This window comes from Loxodonta africana, chromosome 19 (genome assembly GCF_030014295.1).
Source record: "Loxodonta africana isolate mLoxAfr1 chromosome 19, mLoxAfr1.hap2, whole genome shotgun sequence".
In the NCBI taxonomy this organism is placed as follows: domain Eukaryota; kingdom Metazoa; phylum Chordata; class Mammalia; order Proboscidea; family Elephantidae; genus Loxodonta; species Loxodonta africana.
This window is the reverse complement of record NC_087360.1, coordinates 45958954-45975901: the sequence shown is the minus strand read 5'-3', so window position 1 is coordinate 45975901 and position 16948 is coordinate 45958954. Positions and strand designations below refer to the sequence as shown.

General features: G+C 44.3%; 1 protein-coding gene across 6 annotated transcripts in view; it reads left to right on the top strand.

The window, feature by feature from the left end:
* Positions 1 to 16948, top strand: part of PTK2B (protein tyrosine kinase 2 beta) — a 165409-nt gene extending 148461 nt beyond the window's left edge. For 5 of the 6 annotated variants that reach the window (XM_064272659.1, XM_003412460.4, XM_003412461.4 and 2 more), the window contains 7 exons: positions 9263 to 9409; positions 9997 to 10032; positions 10427 to 10451; positions 11943 to 11989; positions 12880 to 13017; positions 13271 to 13351; positions 15866 to 16948. In XM_064272659.1, coding sequence (XP_064128729.1) covers positions 9263 to 9409; positions 9997 to 10032; positions 10427 to 10451; positions 11943 to 11989; positions 12880 to 13017; positions 13271 to 13351; positions 15866 to 16081 — 690 coding nt within the window. In that variant the 3' untranslated portion in view covers positions 16082 to 16948. The remainder of the gene's footprint in view (positions 1 to 9262; positions 9410 to 9996; positions 10033 to 10426; positions 10452 to 11942; positions 11990 to 12879; positions 13018 to 13270; positions 13352 to 15865) is intronic. The other variant, XM_064272658.1, reaches the window with a different exon arrangement.

Below are 16948 nucleotides of genomic sequence, written 5' to 3'. Positions count from 1 at the left end.
CTTGTGGGTTCTTTGGGATTTTCTGTATATAGGATTATATCACCCACAAATAGAGATAATTTTACTTCTTTTCCAATCTGGATAACTTTTATTTCCTTTTCTTGTCTTATTGCTCTGGCTAGGACTTCTAATACAATATTGAATAGAAGTGGTGAGAGCGGACACCCTTGTCTTGTTTCCGATTTCAAGCGAAAAACTCTCAGTCTTTCTCAGTTAAGTATAATGTTGGCTGTTGGCTTTTCATATATACCCTGAATCATGTTGAGGAATTTGCCTTCAATTACAATCAATAAAGGGTGTTGGATTTTATCAACTGCATCTATAGAGATGGTAATGTGGTTCTTTTCCTTTAATCTATTGATGTGATGTATTATGTTGATTGATTTTCTAATGTTGAACCATCTCTGCATTCCTGGAATAAATCCCACTTGGTCACGGTGTATAACTCTTTTAATATGCTGTTGGATTCTGTTTGCTAGGATTTTGTTGAAAATTTTTGCATCTGTATTTATAAGAGAGATTGGCCTGTAGCTTTTTTTTTTTTTTTTTTTTTTTGTGGTGTCTGTGTCTGGTTTGGGTATGAGGGTTATGTTTGCTTCATAGAATGAATTAGGAAGTATTTCTATATTCTGTATCTTTTGGAAGAGGTCAAATGGTATTGGTATCAGTTCTTCTCTAAATGTTTGGTAGAAGTCCCCAGTAAAGCCATCTGGTTCAGGACTCTTTTTTATTGGGAGGCTTTTGATCACTGATTTGATTTCTTCACTTGTTTTGGATCTGTTGAGACTTTCTAGTTCCCCTTGAGTCATTTGGGTAGGTTGTGTGCATCTAAGAATTCGTCCATTTCATATGACTTATCCAGTTTGTTGCCATACAGTTGTTCATAATATTCTCTCATAATTCTCTTTATTTTGGTTGGGTCAGTTGTAATGTCGCCCCTTACATTTTACATTTTGGTTATTTGTATCTTTTCTTGTCAGTCTAGCTAAACGTTTGTCAATTTTATTGATCTTTTCGAAGAAGCAACTTCTGGTTTTATTGATTCTCTATTGTTTTTCTGGTTTCGATTTTATTTATTTATTCTCTGATCTTTGTTATTTCCCTTCTTCTGGTAGGTTTAAGCTTAGTTTTCTCTTTTATTTCTATTTCTTGGAGTTGTCAAGTTAGGCTGTTAATTTGAGATCTTTTTTATGTAGGAATGTATTGCTTTAAGTTTCTCTCTGAGGACTGCCTTCGCTGCATACCATAAGTTTTGGTATGTTGTGCTTTCATTTTCACTTGACTCTAAGAAATTTTGATTTCTCTTTTGATTTCTTCCTTTACCTATTGGTAGTTTAATAGTATATTATTTAATTTCCATATGTTTGTATATTTTCTGGGTTTTTTTTTTTTTTCCTGTTATTGATGTCTAGCTTCACTCTGTTGTGGTCAAAGAAAATACTTTGTATGATTTCAATTTTTTAAATTTATTAGGACTTGCTTTGTGACCTAAAATGTAGTTTATCCTAGAGAATGATCCATGTGCACTGGAGTAGAATGTATATTGTGCTGTTTTCGGTAAAAAAAAAAAGAATATCCTATATATGTCTTCTAAGTCTAGTAGGTTTATAGTGTCACTCAAGTCCTCTGTTTCCTTGTTGATCTTTCTAGATCTTTTGTCCAATATTGAAAGTGATGTATTGAAGTCTCTAACTATTATTGTAATGCTATTTCCCTTTAATCCTATCAGTGTTTGCTTGGTATATTTAGATGCCCCAACTTTGAGTGCATATGTATTTATGATTGTTAAATCTTCTTGATTAAGTGGCCCTTTTATCACTGTACAATGGCCATCTTTATCTCCTCTGACAGACTTTGTCTTAAAGTCTATTTTTTCTGATATTAAGATTGCCACCCCAGCTCTCTTTTGGTTGTTATTTTCATGGAATATTTTTTTCCATCCTCTCACTTTCAACCTATTTGTGTCCTTTAGTTTAAGGTGTATCTCTTGTAAATAGCATATAGTTGGATCATTTTTTTTTTAATCCATTCTGCCACTCTCTGCCTTTTAATTAGAGCAGTTAGTCCATTTATGTTCTCTGTAATTACGGATAGGAGCCCTGGTTACACAGTAGCTAAGAGTTTGGCTGCTTACCAAACAGCTGGCAGTTCAAATCACCAGCTGCTCCTTGGAAATCCTATGGGGCAGTTCTACTCTGCCCTCTAGCATCACTATGGGTCAGAATCAACTTGACGGCAATGAGTATGGGTAATTACTGATAAGAAATGACTTACTTCTATCATTTTGTTATTCGTTTTTTATGTGTCTTAAGCCCTCAACAGCACTGGGTTAAGCCTTCTTTGCCTTTGTCCTTTAGTACTGCATGCTTTTGTGTTTTACTAGTTTACTGTAGTGAGCCTTTTTGTATGTAACTTCAGTAACATACAGGAAATTCCTCTCCTCCCCCTGTTGTTGTTATTACCAGTTATATGTTTACATTTTATTAACATAGTTTTATCATTTCCTTTTATATATTTCTTAATAAAAAACATGAAGGACAAAACATTTAGAATTATCAAGCATGAATTTCTTACTATTAGCCCTTATACTTATCCATGCATTTCCCCTTATTAGGGATCTTTCTTTTTATGTATAGCTTTGAATTACTTTCTAGTTTCTTTTCCCTTCCATCTACAGAACTTCTGTTAGTTTTTCTTTTTTTTTTTTTTTGTAGGACTGGTCTGGTAGATATGAACTTTCTCAGCTTCTCTTTGTCTGGGAATGTTTTAATTCCACCCTCATTCTTGAAGGATGGTTTCGCTGGGTATAGTATTCTTGGTTGACATTTGTTTTTCTTTCAGCACTTTAAATATATCATTCCATTGCCTTCTGGCCTGTAATGTTTCTGAGGAAAAAGCATCTGATCTTATTGGAGATCCTTTGTATAGGATTGTTTCCTTCTCTCTCACTGCTTTCAGGATTCTCTCTTTATCTTTAATTTTTGAAAGCTTGAGTATGATGTGTCTTAGTGTAGATCTCTTTGGGTTTATCCTGATCGGGGTTCTTTGAGCTTCTTGGATTTGTAAATTCATGTCCTTTGTTAGACTGGGGAAATTTTATATCATTATGTCTTAAAATATTCTTTCTTGTCCCTTTTTCTCTCTCACCTCCATATGGCATTTCCATGACACGTATATTAGGTCTTTTCTTGTTCCATTAAACTGTGCTCAGGTCTCTTGAGCCCCTGCTCTTTTTGCTCTTCGGCATCTGTAATTTTAACTGTCTTATCCTCTAATTTGATCATTCTTTCTTCTGCCTGATTAAATTTGTCAGTAAGTCCTTCTATTGTGTTTCTCATTTTAGTTATTGTCCCTTTCAGTTGCAAAATCTCTTTTTAGATCCTCATTTTGTTCTTCCATTGTTTTCATTTCTTTTAGCTCTTTGTGTTTTCCCCTAGTTATTTGATTATGTTTAATGTTGTTGTATTATATTCTTCCATTTTACCCATTATTTGGTCATCACTAGATGTACTTCCACTCCCTTTGTCATGTTCACATGGATGGGCCATTGTTTCTCTGTTGTTTGTGTGTCTTGTGATTTTTTTGTTGGGACTCTGGAATTTTTGAGGGTGTTAACTTTCTCAGTTTTCCCCAGTATTTGGTATTTTTGTCCACACTACTTTCTGCAAGAAACTCCAAGATGGGCAGAGCCTTCAGCCTTTGCTTACCATTTTCTCTCCCTCCCTATGATAGCTCCTTCTCCCTCCCTGGTTTAACCGGGATTTGAAAGTTCCTGATATCATTCTTCAACTCTCAGTCTCTCCCAAACACACCAGAGAACAATCTATGGTCAGTGTGTCCACCAGCAGGCATCACCACTCAGGCAAGATATCATGTACTAATCAATCTGTCCACCAGGGGGCACGGTCCCCTCTCTTTGGTTATTACTCCCTTTCCTTCTCTGTTTCTACAATCACATTTTCAGTCAGAAAATCCACACCCGCCAAACCTCTTTTGGGGCTGGATGTTGCCCTCTGGTTTTTCCTGAGGTTTTGTACCCTGCTCTGTGAGAGCTTCTTATATCTGAGCTAGCATTCAAGGGAAGCACAGGCAGACATTCCTCCATTTCAGGAGGAGGTAGCTGGCACTCCCCAGAAGGACTTCTGGAAGATCTGTCTTGTTGGTTTCAGAGCCCCAGTGGCCCTGTGATGGTTGGGGGAGCAGTCTCCACTTAGGTGACCTGCCTCCTGACTCCATTGTAGAGAACCTTTGGTACAAGTTCGTATCAGTTCAGCAGCCAACAGTTACCAGTTGGAGAAGGGAAGTCACACTCCAAATGAACCCCCAGGGAGGTCTGCCTTGTAGCTATCAGAGCCCATCCTGTAGCATGTTGGCTGTGAGTATAGCCTCTACTCAAGATGCCTGCTTCCTAGGACACAGCAGCCTCAGTCAGCAGTCTTCAGCATCAGCTGTAAGGGGGAGCAGACAGACCCAAACTGATCTCCAGGGAGATTTATCCTGTTGGTTTCAGAAGCCTAAGCTGTGAGGTGCACAGGGGGGCAGGCAGAGTGCTGACTATGGAGTCTTCTGTAGCACTTTGCAACAGCCTGGCAACCAACAATTACCAGGTGGGGGAGGGGGCGTCATGCTCTGGTCAGATTCCCATGGAGGTCTGCCTTGTTGCTATCAGAGTCCCCCTGGTAGATTGCTGGCTGTGAGTGCAGCCTCCACTCAGGATTCTTGCTTCCTAGCACACAGAAGCCTCAGTCAGTCCTCAGCACCAACCGGAAGTAGGGTCAGACTAGCTCTAACAACAGGAGGCTTGTTCTGCTGGTTTCAGAGACCAGAGCTATGAGGTGCACCAGAGGGTAGGTAGAGTGCTGACTATGGGAGCTGTCATGGATTGAATTGTGTCCCCCCAAAGTATATGTCAACTTGCCTAGGCTGTGATTCCTGGTGTTTTGTGATTATCTAACATTTTGTCATCTGATGTAATTTTCCCATGTGTTGTAAATTCTACCTCTATGGTGCTGATGAGATATGATTAGTGGCAGTTATGTTAATGAGGTAGGACTCAATCTACAAGATTAAGTAATGTCCAAAGTTAATCTCTTTTGAGATATAAAACAGAGAAGCAAGCAGAGAGACATGGGACCTCATACCACCAAGAAACAAGAGCCAGGAGAATAGCATGTCCTTTGGACCTGGGGTCCCTGCACTGAGAAACTCCTAGACCAGGGGAAGATTGATGACAAGGACCTTTTCCCAGAGCTGACACAAAGAGAAAGTCTTTCCCTGGAGCTGGCACCCTGAATTCAGACTTCTAACCTTCTAGACTGTGAGAGAATAAAATTCTCTTTGTTAAAGCCATCCACTTGTGGAATTTCTGTTATAGCAGCACTAGATAACTAAGAGAGGAGCAGATTTTACTGCAGGGTCCTTCTGTAGCAATTCATGGCAGGCTTGCTGGCAACAGCGTCTGGGTGGGGGAGGGGCTGTCATGCTCCCAAACAGATCTCCTCAGGGGAGGTCTGCCTTGTTGCTATCAGAGCCTTCCCTGTAGTATGTTGGCTGTGGGTGTAGCCTCCACTAAAGAAGCCTGCTTCTTAGCACACAGCAGCCTCAGTCAACAGTCCTCAACCTTGACTGGAAGGAGGAGCAAACAGACCTGAGCTGACTCCCCAGGAGATCTGTCCTGTTGTTTTCAGAGGCCTGAGCTACAGGGTGCAGAGGGAGGCTGGCAGAGTATTTACTATCGGAGCAGACTCCATTGCATGGGTCTTCTGTAGCAATTTGCAGTAGGCTTGCAGCCCATAGTGTCCAGGTGGGAGAGGTACTGGACACCCAAGGAAGTCTATTTTACTGCTACCAGAGCCCCCCAGAGTATGTTGGCTGTGGATATATCCTCTATGTCTACTCAAGATGCCTGCTTCCTAGTACACAGCAGCCTTAGTCAGCAGTCCTCAGTGCCAACCCAAACTGAATCCCTGGGAGGTCTTTCCTGTTGATTTCAAGGGCCTGAGCTATGGGGCCAGGTAGAGTGTTGACTATGGAAGCAGACTCCATGCAGGGGGGCCTTCTGTAGAAATTCACAGTATGCACAAACCCACTTGCAGCCAACAGTGTCCAGGTGGGGAAGGTGCTTGCATACTCCAGATGGACCCCTGGGAAGGTCTCCCTTGTTGATTTTAGAGCAGAAGCTTGGGATCCTGTCTCTTTGTACAGGCAAGGGGTGTAGTGGCCTGCATGGCTAGGGGGAGGGGCGGGGACAGTGAGAGAAGTGATTTTCCTACGGATGCGATGCATTGTTGCTTGGTTGATTCTTGCCTGTCTGCAGTTCCCCCCGCTGCTTTCCTCTCCTTCCTTATTCAGAGTCCCTCAAAGCTGAGCACCATTTCCTTGTTGTATTTCTTGTTGTATGTGTGAGGGAAGATTGGAACAACGGTTTGTTTACGCTGCCATCTTTCCAGAATCAAATAAATTTTATTTTGTTTTGATCAGATCCATAATTCTGAAATTTGTTTTCTTAATGTCTAGCTAAATGGTTCTCAGTTGAAATGATTTTGCCACTAGGGGACATTTTGCAATTCTGGAGGCATTTTTGTTACAAGTGTGTGTGGGGAGGTGGGAGTGCTACAGGGATCTAGTGAATGGAGGCCAGGGTTGCTGCTAAGCATCCTACAATGTACAGCACCCCACAACAAAGAATTATCTGGCCTAAATGTCAATACCACCAAGGTTGAGAAACCCTGTTCCTAGCTAATGTTTATTTAGCTCCTTGAGAACAGAGAAACTGTATATATCACCATCACAGTCCTCCCAGCACCCAGCACCATGCCTGCCACATAGTAGATGCTCAATAAATAGCTGTTGAACAAAGAGCATTTCAGCAGGAAAAAAAACTCATGGGGATAAGTATTGTTAGAATCTGAGATCAGTAATTTAAGTTCAACAAGCACTAGGAAAAATCTCTATATAACTATTTTTAAACTGTGTTGTTATCTTCAAGGATGTTTTAGAGGGTTTAGTGGGGAAAGTCTTTTAAAAGGCTTGGCAGAGATTATGGCTTGTAAAAGTAGGTAGAGAATTGCTTTTGTTGTTTTTAGCATTTTATGTAAATGACTCGTATGTAAACTGGATGCTCCAAAGGAAGAGAACTAAGGGGCCTGCTGGCCTGGGTGTCCTAGAAGGCCTCTGCCCCAGAAAAGGCAACCTCAGGGTTTTATTGCAATTAAGAGGATACCAATAATGCTTTTCCTGCATGAGTTCAGGGAGCTGAGGTGATCATGTGCAGCAGAAAAAGCAAAAGAGTTTAGAGGGACTGAGCAGATGATATGCAAATGAACCTTGGGGAACACTGAGGGAAAAGAAGTAATGAAAGCACATGCAGTGCCTCCTGTTTAAGAATTAGCAGGTAAAACTATGCACAGGTCCAAAGCCCCACAGGTGAGTTAAAACAAGGGTGGAATTAATCAAGCCAGTGAAAGGACGCATTTATCACAGATCTATAGATGTACAGTCATGTGGTGCTTAACATCAACGATACGTTCCGGAGATAAGATGTTATGTGATTTGGATGTTGTGTGAACACTATATTACGGATGAAGTTCCCTTCAGGCATTTGCTTCCAGGATAAGGAGGTTTTGTCCATAGTAAAAATTTGCTGGGGCAAATATCCTCCCTCTAAAATTAGTTTAAGGAGCCCAGTTTTTTAGTGGCACAGTAGTTAAAGCGCTTGACTGCTAACCAAAAAAAGATTGGCGGTTCGAACCACCATCTGCTCCTTGGGAGAAAGATGTGGCGGTCTGCTTCTGTAAAGATTTATAGCCTTCGAAACCTTATGGGGTAGTTCTACTCTGTCCTATAGGGTTGCTATGAGTGGGAATTGACTCGATGGCAGTGGGTTTGGTTTGGTTTGTGGACAATTAATTTATCTAAGGTTTCAACAAATTCTTCTGCTGGCTTCACATCAGAACTCAAAGATTCACCACCGACTTTCACATTATGCAGCAAAAAACATTGTTTGAAGAACTTGAACCACCCAGAGCTAGCACTAAACTCGATTTTGTAGTCTGGTCCTGCTTTTGTTTAATCATCTCGAACAAGCTTTGTGCCTTAGCTGTGGTTGTCAATGTGCTGAGACGGATTCCCTTTTGTGTTTGGTCCTCGAGCCACGTCGTTAGCAATTTCTCCATGTCTGAAATAAGTCTTTCTTGCATTTCTGTTAGCCTTGTAGCTTTCAGTGCAGCTGATCATTTAACAGCTTAGAAGATTTTTTGTTTTTGAGGATCATCGTGTCAAGTGTGTCATGCCTAAATCTTCTAAGTCTCATTCTCCAAGTGGAATTTCTGAACTCTGTTATAACTTATGGGACCACAGACATACATATGCAGTCGGACGTTGCCCAAACAGATGTTATACAGCGCATGACTATTATTTCTTAAATTTTGATCTTCATTTTATCTCTTGGCTCATGCATTTCTTTTAACCTTTGGAAAAACCCAAGCTATTAATAGTCCTTGAGTGGTTTAAACAGTTAATGTGTTCAGCTGCTAACCAAAACGTTGGCAGTTCGAGTTTACCCAGAGACACCTCAGAAGGGCCTGGTGACCTACTTCTGGAGAAACTGGCCATTGAAAATCCTACAGATCTCAATTCTACTCTGACACACATGGGGTCACCATAAGCTGGAATTTACTCGATGGCTATTGTTTTTGTTGTAAATTATTTTTATTGTCCCAGTAAGAGTACATTTTCATAGACAGGCATGATCAGGTGGGTACATGCCGTTGCTCCTTGTACCAGATTCTGCTCAGCCACGGACAGTTACGTGGGCCTGGACGGCATCCTGTGGGCTAGAGGCCGCACCCCCTCCAGAACTGCTGCCATGTGCTGGGGTGGAGACAAGCACCAGAGGGTTTCCAGAGGGCTGGCTTTGCATTTCTACATTTATTAAGTGATAGTAATCATCACAAATGTCAACTGAGAAAATAATATTAGGGCAGTAATTTGAAAACAAGATTTCATTAATGGGCTGTGTAATAGTTTGAATATAGTGCATGTCAATCAATGTAGCCGCAAGCTTGGCATCAGGCTGCACCATAGCCACATGCTTGAAGCTGATTGTCTCCATGCATGGCTATGAATTTTTTTCTTACAAGAAAAATGCAGCTTACAAGACCAGGTTTGTGGCTCCAGCGAGGCTCTTCAGAGAACTGTCCCTCCTCTGAGTCTGAGGACTGGTCTCATTGTGTCCTCTCCTTTCTCTCTGCTGCTCTGTCAGGAGGAGGACCTCATCCGACCCAGCAGCCGCGAAGAGGCCCAGCAGCTATGGGAGGCCGAGAGGGTCAAGATGCGGCAGATGCTGGACAAGCAGCAGAAGCAGATGGCGGAAGATTACAAGTGGCTGAGGCAGGAGGAGAGATCCCTGGTGAGCACCTGCTGGACTGTGGGTAGGAATGGACCCTTCTCTGCAGCTCTGCTGAGCACATTTTGATAAAAATGCTTGCATGGGAGGGATTTCCATGCTATCATGTCAATTCGTGTTTTCTTTCATCTCCCAGGCTGATGAGAGTGAATGCTCTCTGTGCATTCTTTTTTTTTTTTTTAATTGTGGTGAAAATAGCAAACCAGAACATTCACCAATACAACAACTTTCATATTTACAATTCTATGACATTGATTACATTTTTCTTGCTGTGCTACGATTCACCCTATCCTTTTCCAAAATATTTCACCACTGTTAACATAAACTCAATGCCCCCCAAACAAAAACTCTCTTTTTCCCCCTTCCTCCCACCCCCAGGAACCATTAATAATCCTTGGTTTCTATATATTTGCTTATTTCATATGACTGTGACTGGCTTATTTCACTCAGCATAGTGTTTTCAAGGTTCATCCATGCCATGGCACACATCAGAGCTTCATTTCTCTTTACAGCAGCATAATATTCTATGTATTTTTACTCCTTTTACCTCTAGAATCCTAAGTCCTTTGCTTTGGTTTTCTCTTTTGCAGGACCCCATGGTTTACATGAATGATAAGTCCCCACTGGTAAGTCACCAGGAGAAGTCTCTTTCTTAGAAGTAAGGCCTCAGTTTGTTTAAACAATGGAACCCCCAGCTCTAGCTCTTTTATTATTATTATTATTTTATTTGTTTTTATGTTAGGAGAATGTCTTTTCCCTTTACACTGAACTCCAAGTGGCTTGTTTCCTAAGTTTTGTGTGTTCTACACCCTTAGCACTGCCTTGGCAAGCCACAGGGCCCCTCAGCCTCTTTAAATGGAAGGGCCTACCCCAGGTCACTTCTGGTCGGGAGTTCCCCAGGGCTCCCCTCTGTGCCTGTGTTATCTAAATGCACAATTGAGGGAATAGGGGTAATTAAAAAGGGGAAGTCAGTTGTCCCCAGAGCAGCATTAGTGACTGTTATTCTTCCCTTCCTTTCAGAGCCCAGAGAAGGAGGCTGGCTACAGTAAGTGCTCACACCCTTCCTCTCGGTCGGAGTTTCTGCATAGCATCTTGTGTTGAGCCACCCTCCTTGCTCGCTGTCTGCTGCAGAAATTTTAAGAAAAATCTGCCTTGTTTTAATTCAGGATATGATAAGGGCCCATTGTCGAGTTGCTGTCCATCCCTCTGCTCCATCTATCTGTGCTGCTTTCTCTCTGCGTAGCAGCTTTTCTCATCTCTCTCTGTTGCCTGAGTCCTCAGTCCTCTTCCTAGTTTGTCTCCTTGAATGTATTTTGAGGAGTTGGTGATTCTTCCTTCCTGTCTGCTCCTCACTTTGTTGGAGGTTCTTTTGCACAGAGTAGTTAATGAATAATAAAGTAGCCCTATCCTGCCTCTGGAAACCCCAGTGGCATAGTGGTTAGTGCTACGGCTGTTAACCAAAAGGTCGGCAGTTCAAATCCACCAGGCGCTCATAGGAAACTCTATGGGGCAGTTCTACTCTGTCCTATAGGGTCGCTGTGAGTCAGAATTGACTTGATGGCAACAGGTTTTTTTGTTTTGTTTTATCCTACCTCTGGGTGGTGCAAACAGATGAGCCCTCGACCATTAGCTGAAGGGTTGGAGGTTTAAACCCACCTAGAGGTACCTCAGAAGACAGGCCTCAGAATCTGCTTTGAAAGGTCACAGTCCTGAAAACCCTAAGGAACAGTTCTACTCTGTACACACGGGGTTATCACCAGTCAGAATCAACTCTGTGGCAACTAACAATAACATCCTGCCTCTCTCCATTCCTCCTCACCTTCTCTAGGCCTGAGGGATGGAAGAGAGAAAGTAGGAGGGGGCAGCTGGATTTGCAGGGTCTCTCCAGAAACATCTGCTGAAAGCAGGGAGGAAGGAGCTAGCTGTGAGCCAGGCTACTGCCTGGATCCTTGGGGGAAGGGGACTGGAAGGGCCTAACAGTTACCTGATGATGACAACAATGATACTGATAATGATGACAACCACAACAAAAGTCACAGAAAATTTAACACAAGCCAGCGCAGGCCCAAGTGATTTACAAATATTAACTCATTTAATCCTAACAGCAACTCTATGAGATAGGTACAATTTATTATTACCCCATTTTGCAAAAGACTGAATCGAGGCACAAGGAGTTTAAGTAACTTGCCCAAAGTCACACAGTTAATCATTAGCAGAGCTCAGATTTGAGCCCAGGCATTCGGGCTCTGGGGTCCCTTCTGACTGACATCTCCACGTGGCTCTGGTTTTTTCTTTCTATGAAATGGACGGTAGTGTTGTCTCTGCCTGCAGGAGAACCAGAGAGGCCAGAGGGTGTTTTGCTGGTACTTTCATTTGGCTGCAGGTTATTTTCCTGCTGTATTCCTGGGATTCAGGTTTCACTTCCCAGGGGCCTTCTGGTCGTAGAGGAGAGAGGGTCCCCTTGGTGATCGGGAGGTAGGAAGGGAAGGGCCTGGGTGATGAGAACTGGCCTGCTCACCCTCCTTCTTTGTTGCAGCGGAGTTCACAGGGCCTCCACAGAAGCCACCGCGGCTAGGCGCACAGGTACGTGGTGGGTTTTGCAGAAGTTTGGTAACCCCTTTGAGTCAGGGCTCCACCAGACTGAAGATCATGGGCTGCTCAAACTTAAAGGAACCTCAGGCATAATCTAGTCCAATATCCTCATTATATAGATGAGGCCCGAAGAGGGGAAATGCCTTGCTGTAAGGCCACACAGGAAACCCTGGTGGCATAGTGGCTAAGAGCTATGGCTGTTAACCAAAAGGTCAGCAGATTGAACTCACCAGGCACTCCTCAGAAACCCTATGGGGCAGTTCTACTCTGTCCTATAGGGTTGCTATGAGTTGGAATTGACTCGATGGCCATGGGTTTGGTTTTTTTAAGGCCACACAGCCAATTCAAGAAAAAGCAAGAAGAACCAGCCTCTTATCTCTTGTGCCTCTTCCCCAACCTAGAGGAAAACTCGTTGGTCCAGCCCGAGGGGCCCGAGATGTGGGCCCCCTTTCTCTGTTTAGCCTTACCTGTTGACTTCCAGCTCCCCTATTGTCAATATAACAGCCTGAGGTGCTGGTTTTCCGCTCTCTTCAACAGTGGTTCTCAACCTTGGCTGCCTCTTAGAATCACCTGAGCAACTTTGAAAACTACCTGGGCCCCATGCCCAGGTGCTGATTCAGTTGGTCTGGTGTGAAGGGGGCATCAGTGTTTTGAAGCTCCTGGCCTCAGCAGTCAGGGCTGAGACCATTGCCCTGGAACAGGAGGGAGGGATGTACCCCCAAGACAGGGCGCTGTTATTCCAGAGAAGAGTCTTTTCAAATCAGTTTAGTGTCTGAGTGGGTACCTGTAGTGCCTGCTCAGGGAAGGATTATAGCAGCCCCTGACTCTTTCCCACTCCACCCCCACTCCCCCACCCTGGCCATCTGCTTCTTTCCCCTCAGTCCATCCAGCCCACAGCTAACCTGGACAGGACTGATGACCTGGTGTACCTCAACGTCATGGAGCTGGTGCGAGCTGTGCTAGACCTCAAGAACGAGCTCTGTCAGCTGCCTCCCGAGGGCTATGTGGTCGTGGTGAAGGCAAGAGCCAAGAGCCTGAGCCGGGGATGGGGGGGGTGGAGGCTGCCTGGCCTAGACCCAGAAGGACAGGCAGGGGCTGAGCTTCCTTGTCTGTTACCCCAGCAGGTACTTATCCTAGGAAGACCGTCATTACAGCAAGGTAGTCAAAGGGAATTTAGTTCCAGATAGCCTCAGAAGGCAGGTACCATCCCAAGGGAAACAGCTTTATCAAAATGTAGGAAGTGATGGTCTCCCTGCCCCTTTCTCTCCCCAGAATGTTGGGCTCACGCTGCGGAAGCTCATCGGGAGTGTGGACGATCTCCTGCCTTCCTTGCCACCATCTTCACGAACAGAGGTGAGTGTCCTCGTCCCAGGTAGTGCTGTAAGCCTTCATTTCTCTCCTCCCCTCCACCTGTCCCTGGCTGTGTTTCCTACCTGAGGCTCACAAGGCCATTCTGGGCAGCCTCATTTCTGCCTCCTGAAGGCAGCTGTGCACCACAGGTTTTGAGCAGTGACCACCAGGGAACTGAGAGGGCACTAGGGGCTTCCTGGGGTGAATTTCCTGCTCAAGTCTCAGATAACTGCAGTGAGTTCTTTTTTTTTTCCTAAATATTTTATTGAGTTTTTGGTGAAAGTTTACACAGCAAATTAGGTTCCCATTTAGTATTTTCTGTACATATGGTTCAGTGACATTAGTTACATTTTTGACACTGTGTCAACATCCTCCATATTTTCATTCTGGTTGTTCTGATTCCATTAATCCAGTGTCCTGCTCCCCCTCCTCTCTCAACCTTCTCATCTATGCTTTAAGGTAAATGTTGACCATTGGTCTCATATAGATGATTCTTTTTTAAAATAAGAAGCACAGTACTCACAGCTGGTATTGTTTATTTTATGAGCCAATCTGTTACTTAGCTGAAAAGTGACCTCTAGGAGTAGTTTCAGTTCAAAGTTTAAAGGGTATCTCATGGTGATTTTTTTTTTTTTTTCATGGTGATAGTCTCGGGGTTCCTCTAGTCTCTACTGGTCCAGTATGCCTAGCCTTTTTTTTTTTTTTTTTTAAATAAGAATTAGAGTTTTGTTGTACAATTTTCTCCCATTCTATCCAGGACCATCTATTGTGTCCCTGGTCAGAATGGTTGGTAGTGGTAGCTAGGCACCACCTAGTTCTTCTAGTCTCTGGATAAATGAGGCCTTGGTTCATTGCAGTGTTCTTACTGAGTGAGGATATGCAAAGGAGAGTACAACTTCCTCTTATTCCCTCTTTTTATCTTTTATCTAGTCACCTTCCATATTAGAGGTTAAGGTGAGTGTGTCATTGAAATAGAGTTTACAGTTTTCTATACTTAATCATTTGATCTAATTTTCTTTGTTGAAATGAGAAGCAAACAAAATTATCACTGAAAACCAGAATGGGAAACATCCCTAAAGCATTCATGCTCAGTATTGAGACTGTGCCTGTGGTAGGCAGAATAATGGCCCCCAAAGATATCCACACCCTAATCCCCAGAATTTGTGGAGATGTTACCTTACATGGCAAAAGGGACTTTGCAGATGTGATTAAATTAAGGATCTTGACTTGGGGAGATTTCCTGGGTGGGCCCAGTGTCATCACAAGGATGCTCATAAGAAGGAGACAGGAGGGCCAGAGTTAGAGAAGGTGACGTAAAGACAGAAGCAGAGGTCGAAGTGATGCAATTGCTGGAAGGAAACCATGAGCTAAGGAATGCACGTGGCCTCTAGATGCTGGACAAGACAAGGAATAGACTCTTCCCCGGAGCCTTCAGAAGGAAAACAGTGCTGCTGACACCTTGACTTTAGCACCCCCACCCAAAAAAAAACCTGTTGCCATTGAGTCAATTCTGACTCATAGCGACCTTATAGGACAGAGTGGAACTGCCCCATAGGGTCTCCAAGGGGCGACTGGTACATTCAAACTACTGACCTTTTCGTTAGCAGTTGAGCTCTTAACCTCCTAGTGAGACCTATTTCCTACTACTGACCTCCAGAGCTGTAAGATAATACATCTGTGTTGTTTTAAGCCCTAAATCTGTGGTAATTGTCCTAGCAGCCATAGGACATTGATACAGTACCACTGTCAATTTGTTGGTTATCTGCATTTTAATGTTGAGGCATCTGGAAACCAGTAGTAGACTCCCAAGAAAGCCCTTTCACACCCCATTAGGCTGCGCTTTCATCTACACCCTCCCCAGGCGTCAGTAATGGGGTACAGGTGCCTACCACCTCCCAGCCTACCTCCACTGTCTGTGGCTGCTCATGACAGGATGAGGCAGAAGGGTTCAGACCCATTTCCCAACCTCCCTTCTAGTGGCAGCAGCAGCCCAGAGCCCCAGCCTGGGTTGCCTTGTCTGGTGTGAGTGCTTGTTACCTTTGAGATGATCATGCATTCATTCATTCATGAACAATTCATTCATTTCATTTGATAAATATCTTCTGAGCGCTGACTATGTGCTCAAAAGTATGCTAGGCTCTAGGGATAGGGCAATAAACAAAACAGACACACTTGGAGTTGACAGTAGGCAGCTAAACACATGAGTATGTGTACTTAATCCATGACCATTCACTCAAACATTGGACCAGTGAGAGGAGAGATTTCAGTGAAAGGGGCCTGTCCATCTGGATCATGTTGGGGTGGTAGCAGGGTGGGCTGAATGGTCCAGGCCAGTCTTTGATATCAATCCCAGGCTCCAGCCTACATGGGACCTTGGATTGAGCCCAGGGAATTTCTGACCACCCTGGACGAAGTCTGAACCCAGTTGAGGCCAACACCTGTGTTGTCACCCTCCTCCTGGCATGAGGCTTTGCAGCCCACTCAGCTCCTAGCCTCCAACATGTTCTTTCCTTGCAGATTGAGGGGACCCAGAAACTGCTGAACAAGGACCTCGCAGAGCTCATCAACAAGATGCGGCTGGCCCAGCAGAACGCAGTGACCTCCCTGAGTGAGGAGTGTAAGCGGCAGATGCTCACAGCCTCCCACACCCTGGCTGTGGATGCCAAGAACCTGCTCGATGCTGTGGACCAGGCCAAGGTTCTGGCCAACCTGGCTCACCCACCTGCAGAGTGATGGAGGGTGCTACCCTGCTTGCATCATCCACCCCACCTGGTGTCATGTACCCCACCCCCCAGCCCTTGCCTTGCTTTCGATCACGTGGGTCTTCTCAGGGGGAAGGCCTAGGGGAGCTCTTCCCTTGCCATTTTGCACGACCCCCTTTCCCCACCCCCACCCATGCTCAGGCTGCAGCTGGACACAGGAGACCCTGGGCTGTGGATGCTGGGGGATGGCAGAGAGGGCTCGGAGGAAGAACTGCAGCTGCACGGCCACTCCCTCCTCACACCTGCCTGGCCCAGAGCATGGGTGCCTTGTTGGATGTCACCATGGAGCCAGGAGCAGCAGCATGGACATGGCAGGAAGACTTGGGAACCAAGCTATTCTCCTTCCTCTTTGGCCCCCAGAGGACTCCTACTGTACAGAGGGGCTGCAGAGGGGCTTTTTTGAGAGGCAGTTGCTGGTGAGGCAAGGGATGAACTTGGCTTTTGTGTACAGTGTACATTGGAATTTATTTAATGTAAGTCCGTCTGGACTGACAGCTGTGTGCCCTCCTGAGGGAGGACCTGGGAGATGGTCCAGGAACAAGCTAATTGGGAGTCTAGGCACAGGACACTGTGTTATATCAACAAACCACAAACTGGGAAGACTAGGAAGAGACAGAGGCCAAAACAAAATTTCAAGCCACATCTGCCTCTCTTCCTCTCTCCCTCTTTTCTCTTTCTTCCTTTACTTTCTCCACCCCTCCCCTCCCTTCTTTTTCCCTCTTTTCTTACTCGTTCTCCTTTTTTCTCCTCCACTCCTTTCCTTTCTCTTGCGTGTGTGTAGAACACTCTTTTACCTCCTTTCTATTTGACTTGTGGTTGAATTAAAATTGTATAATTT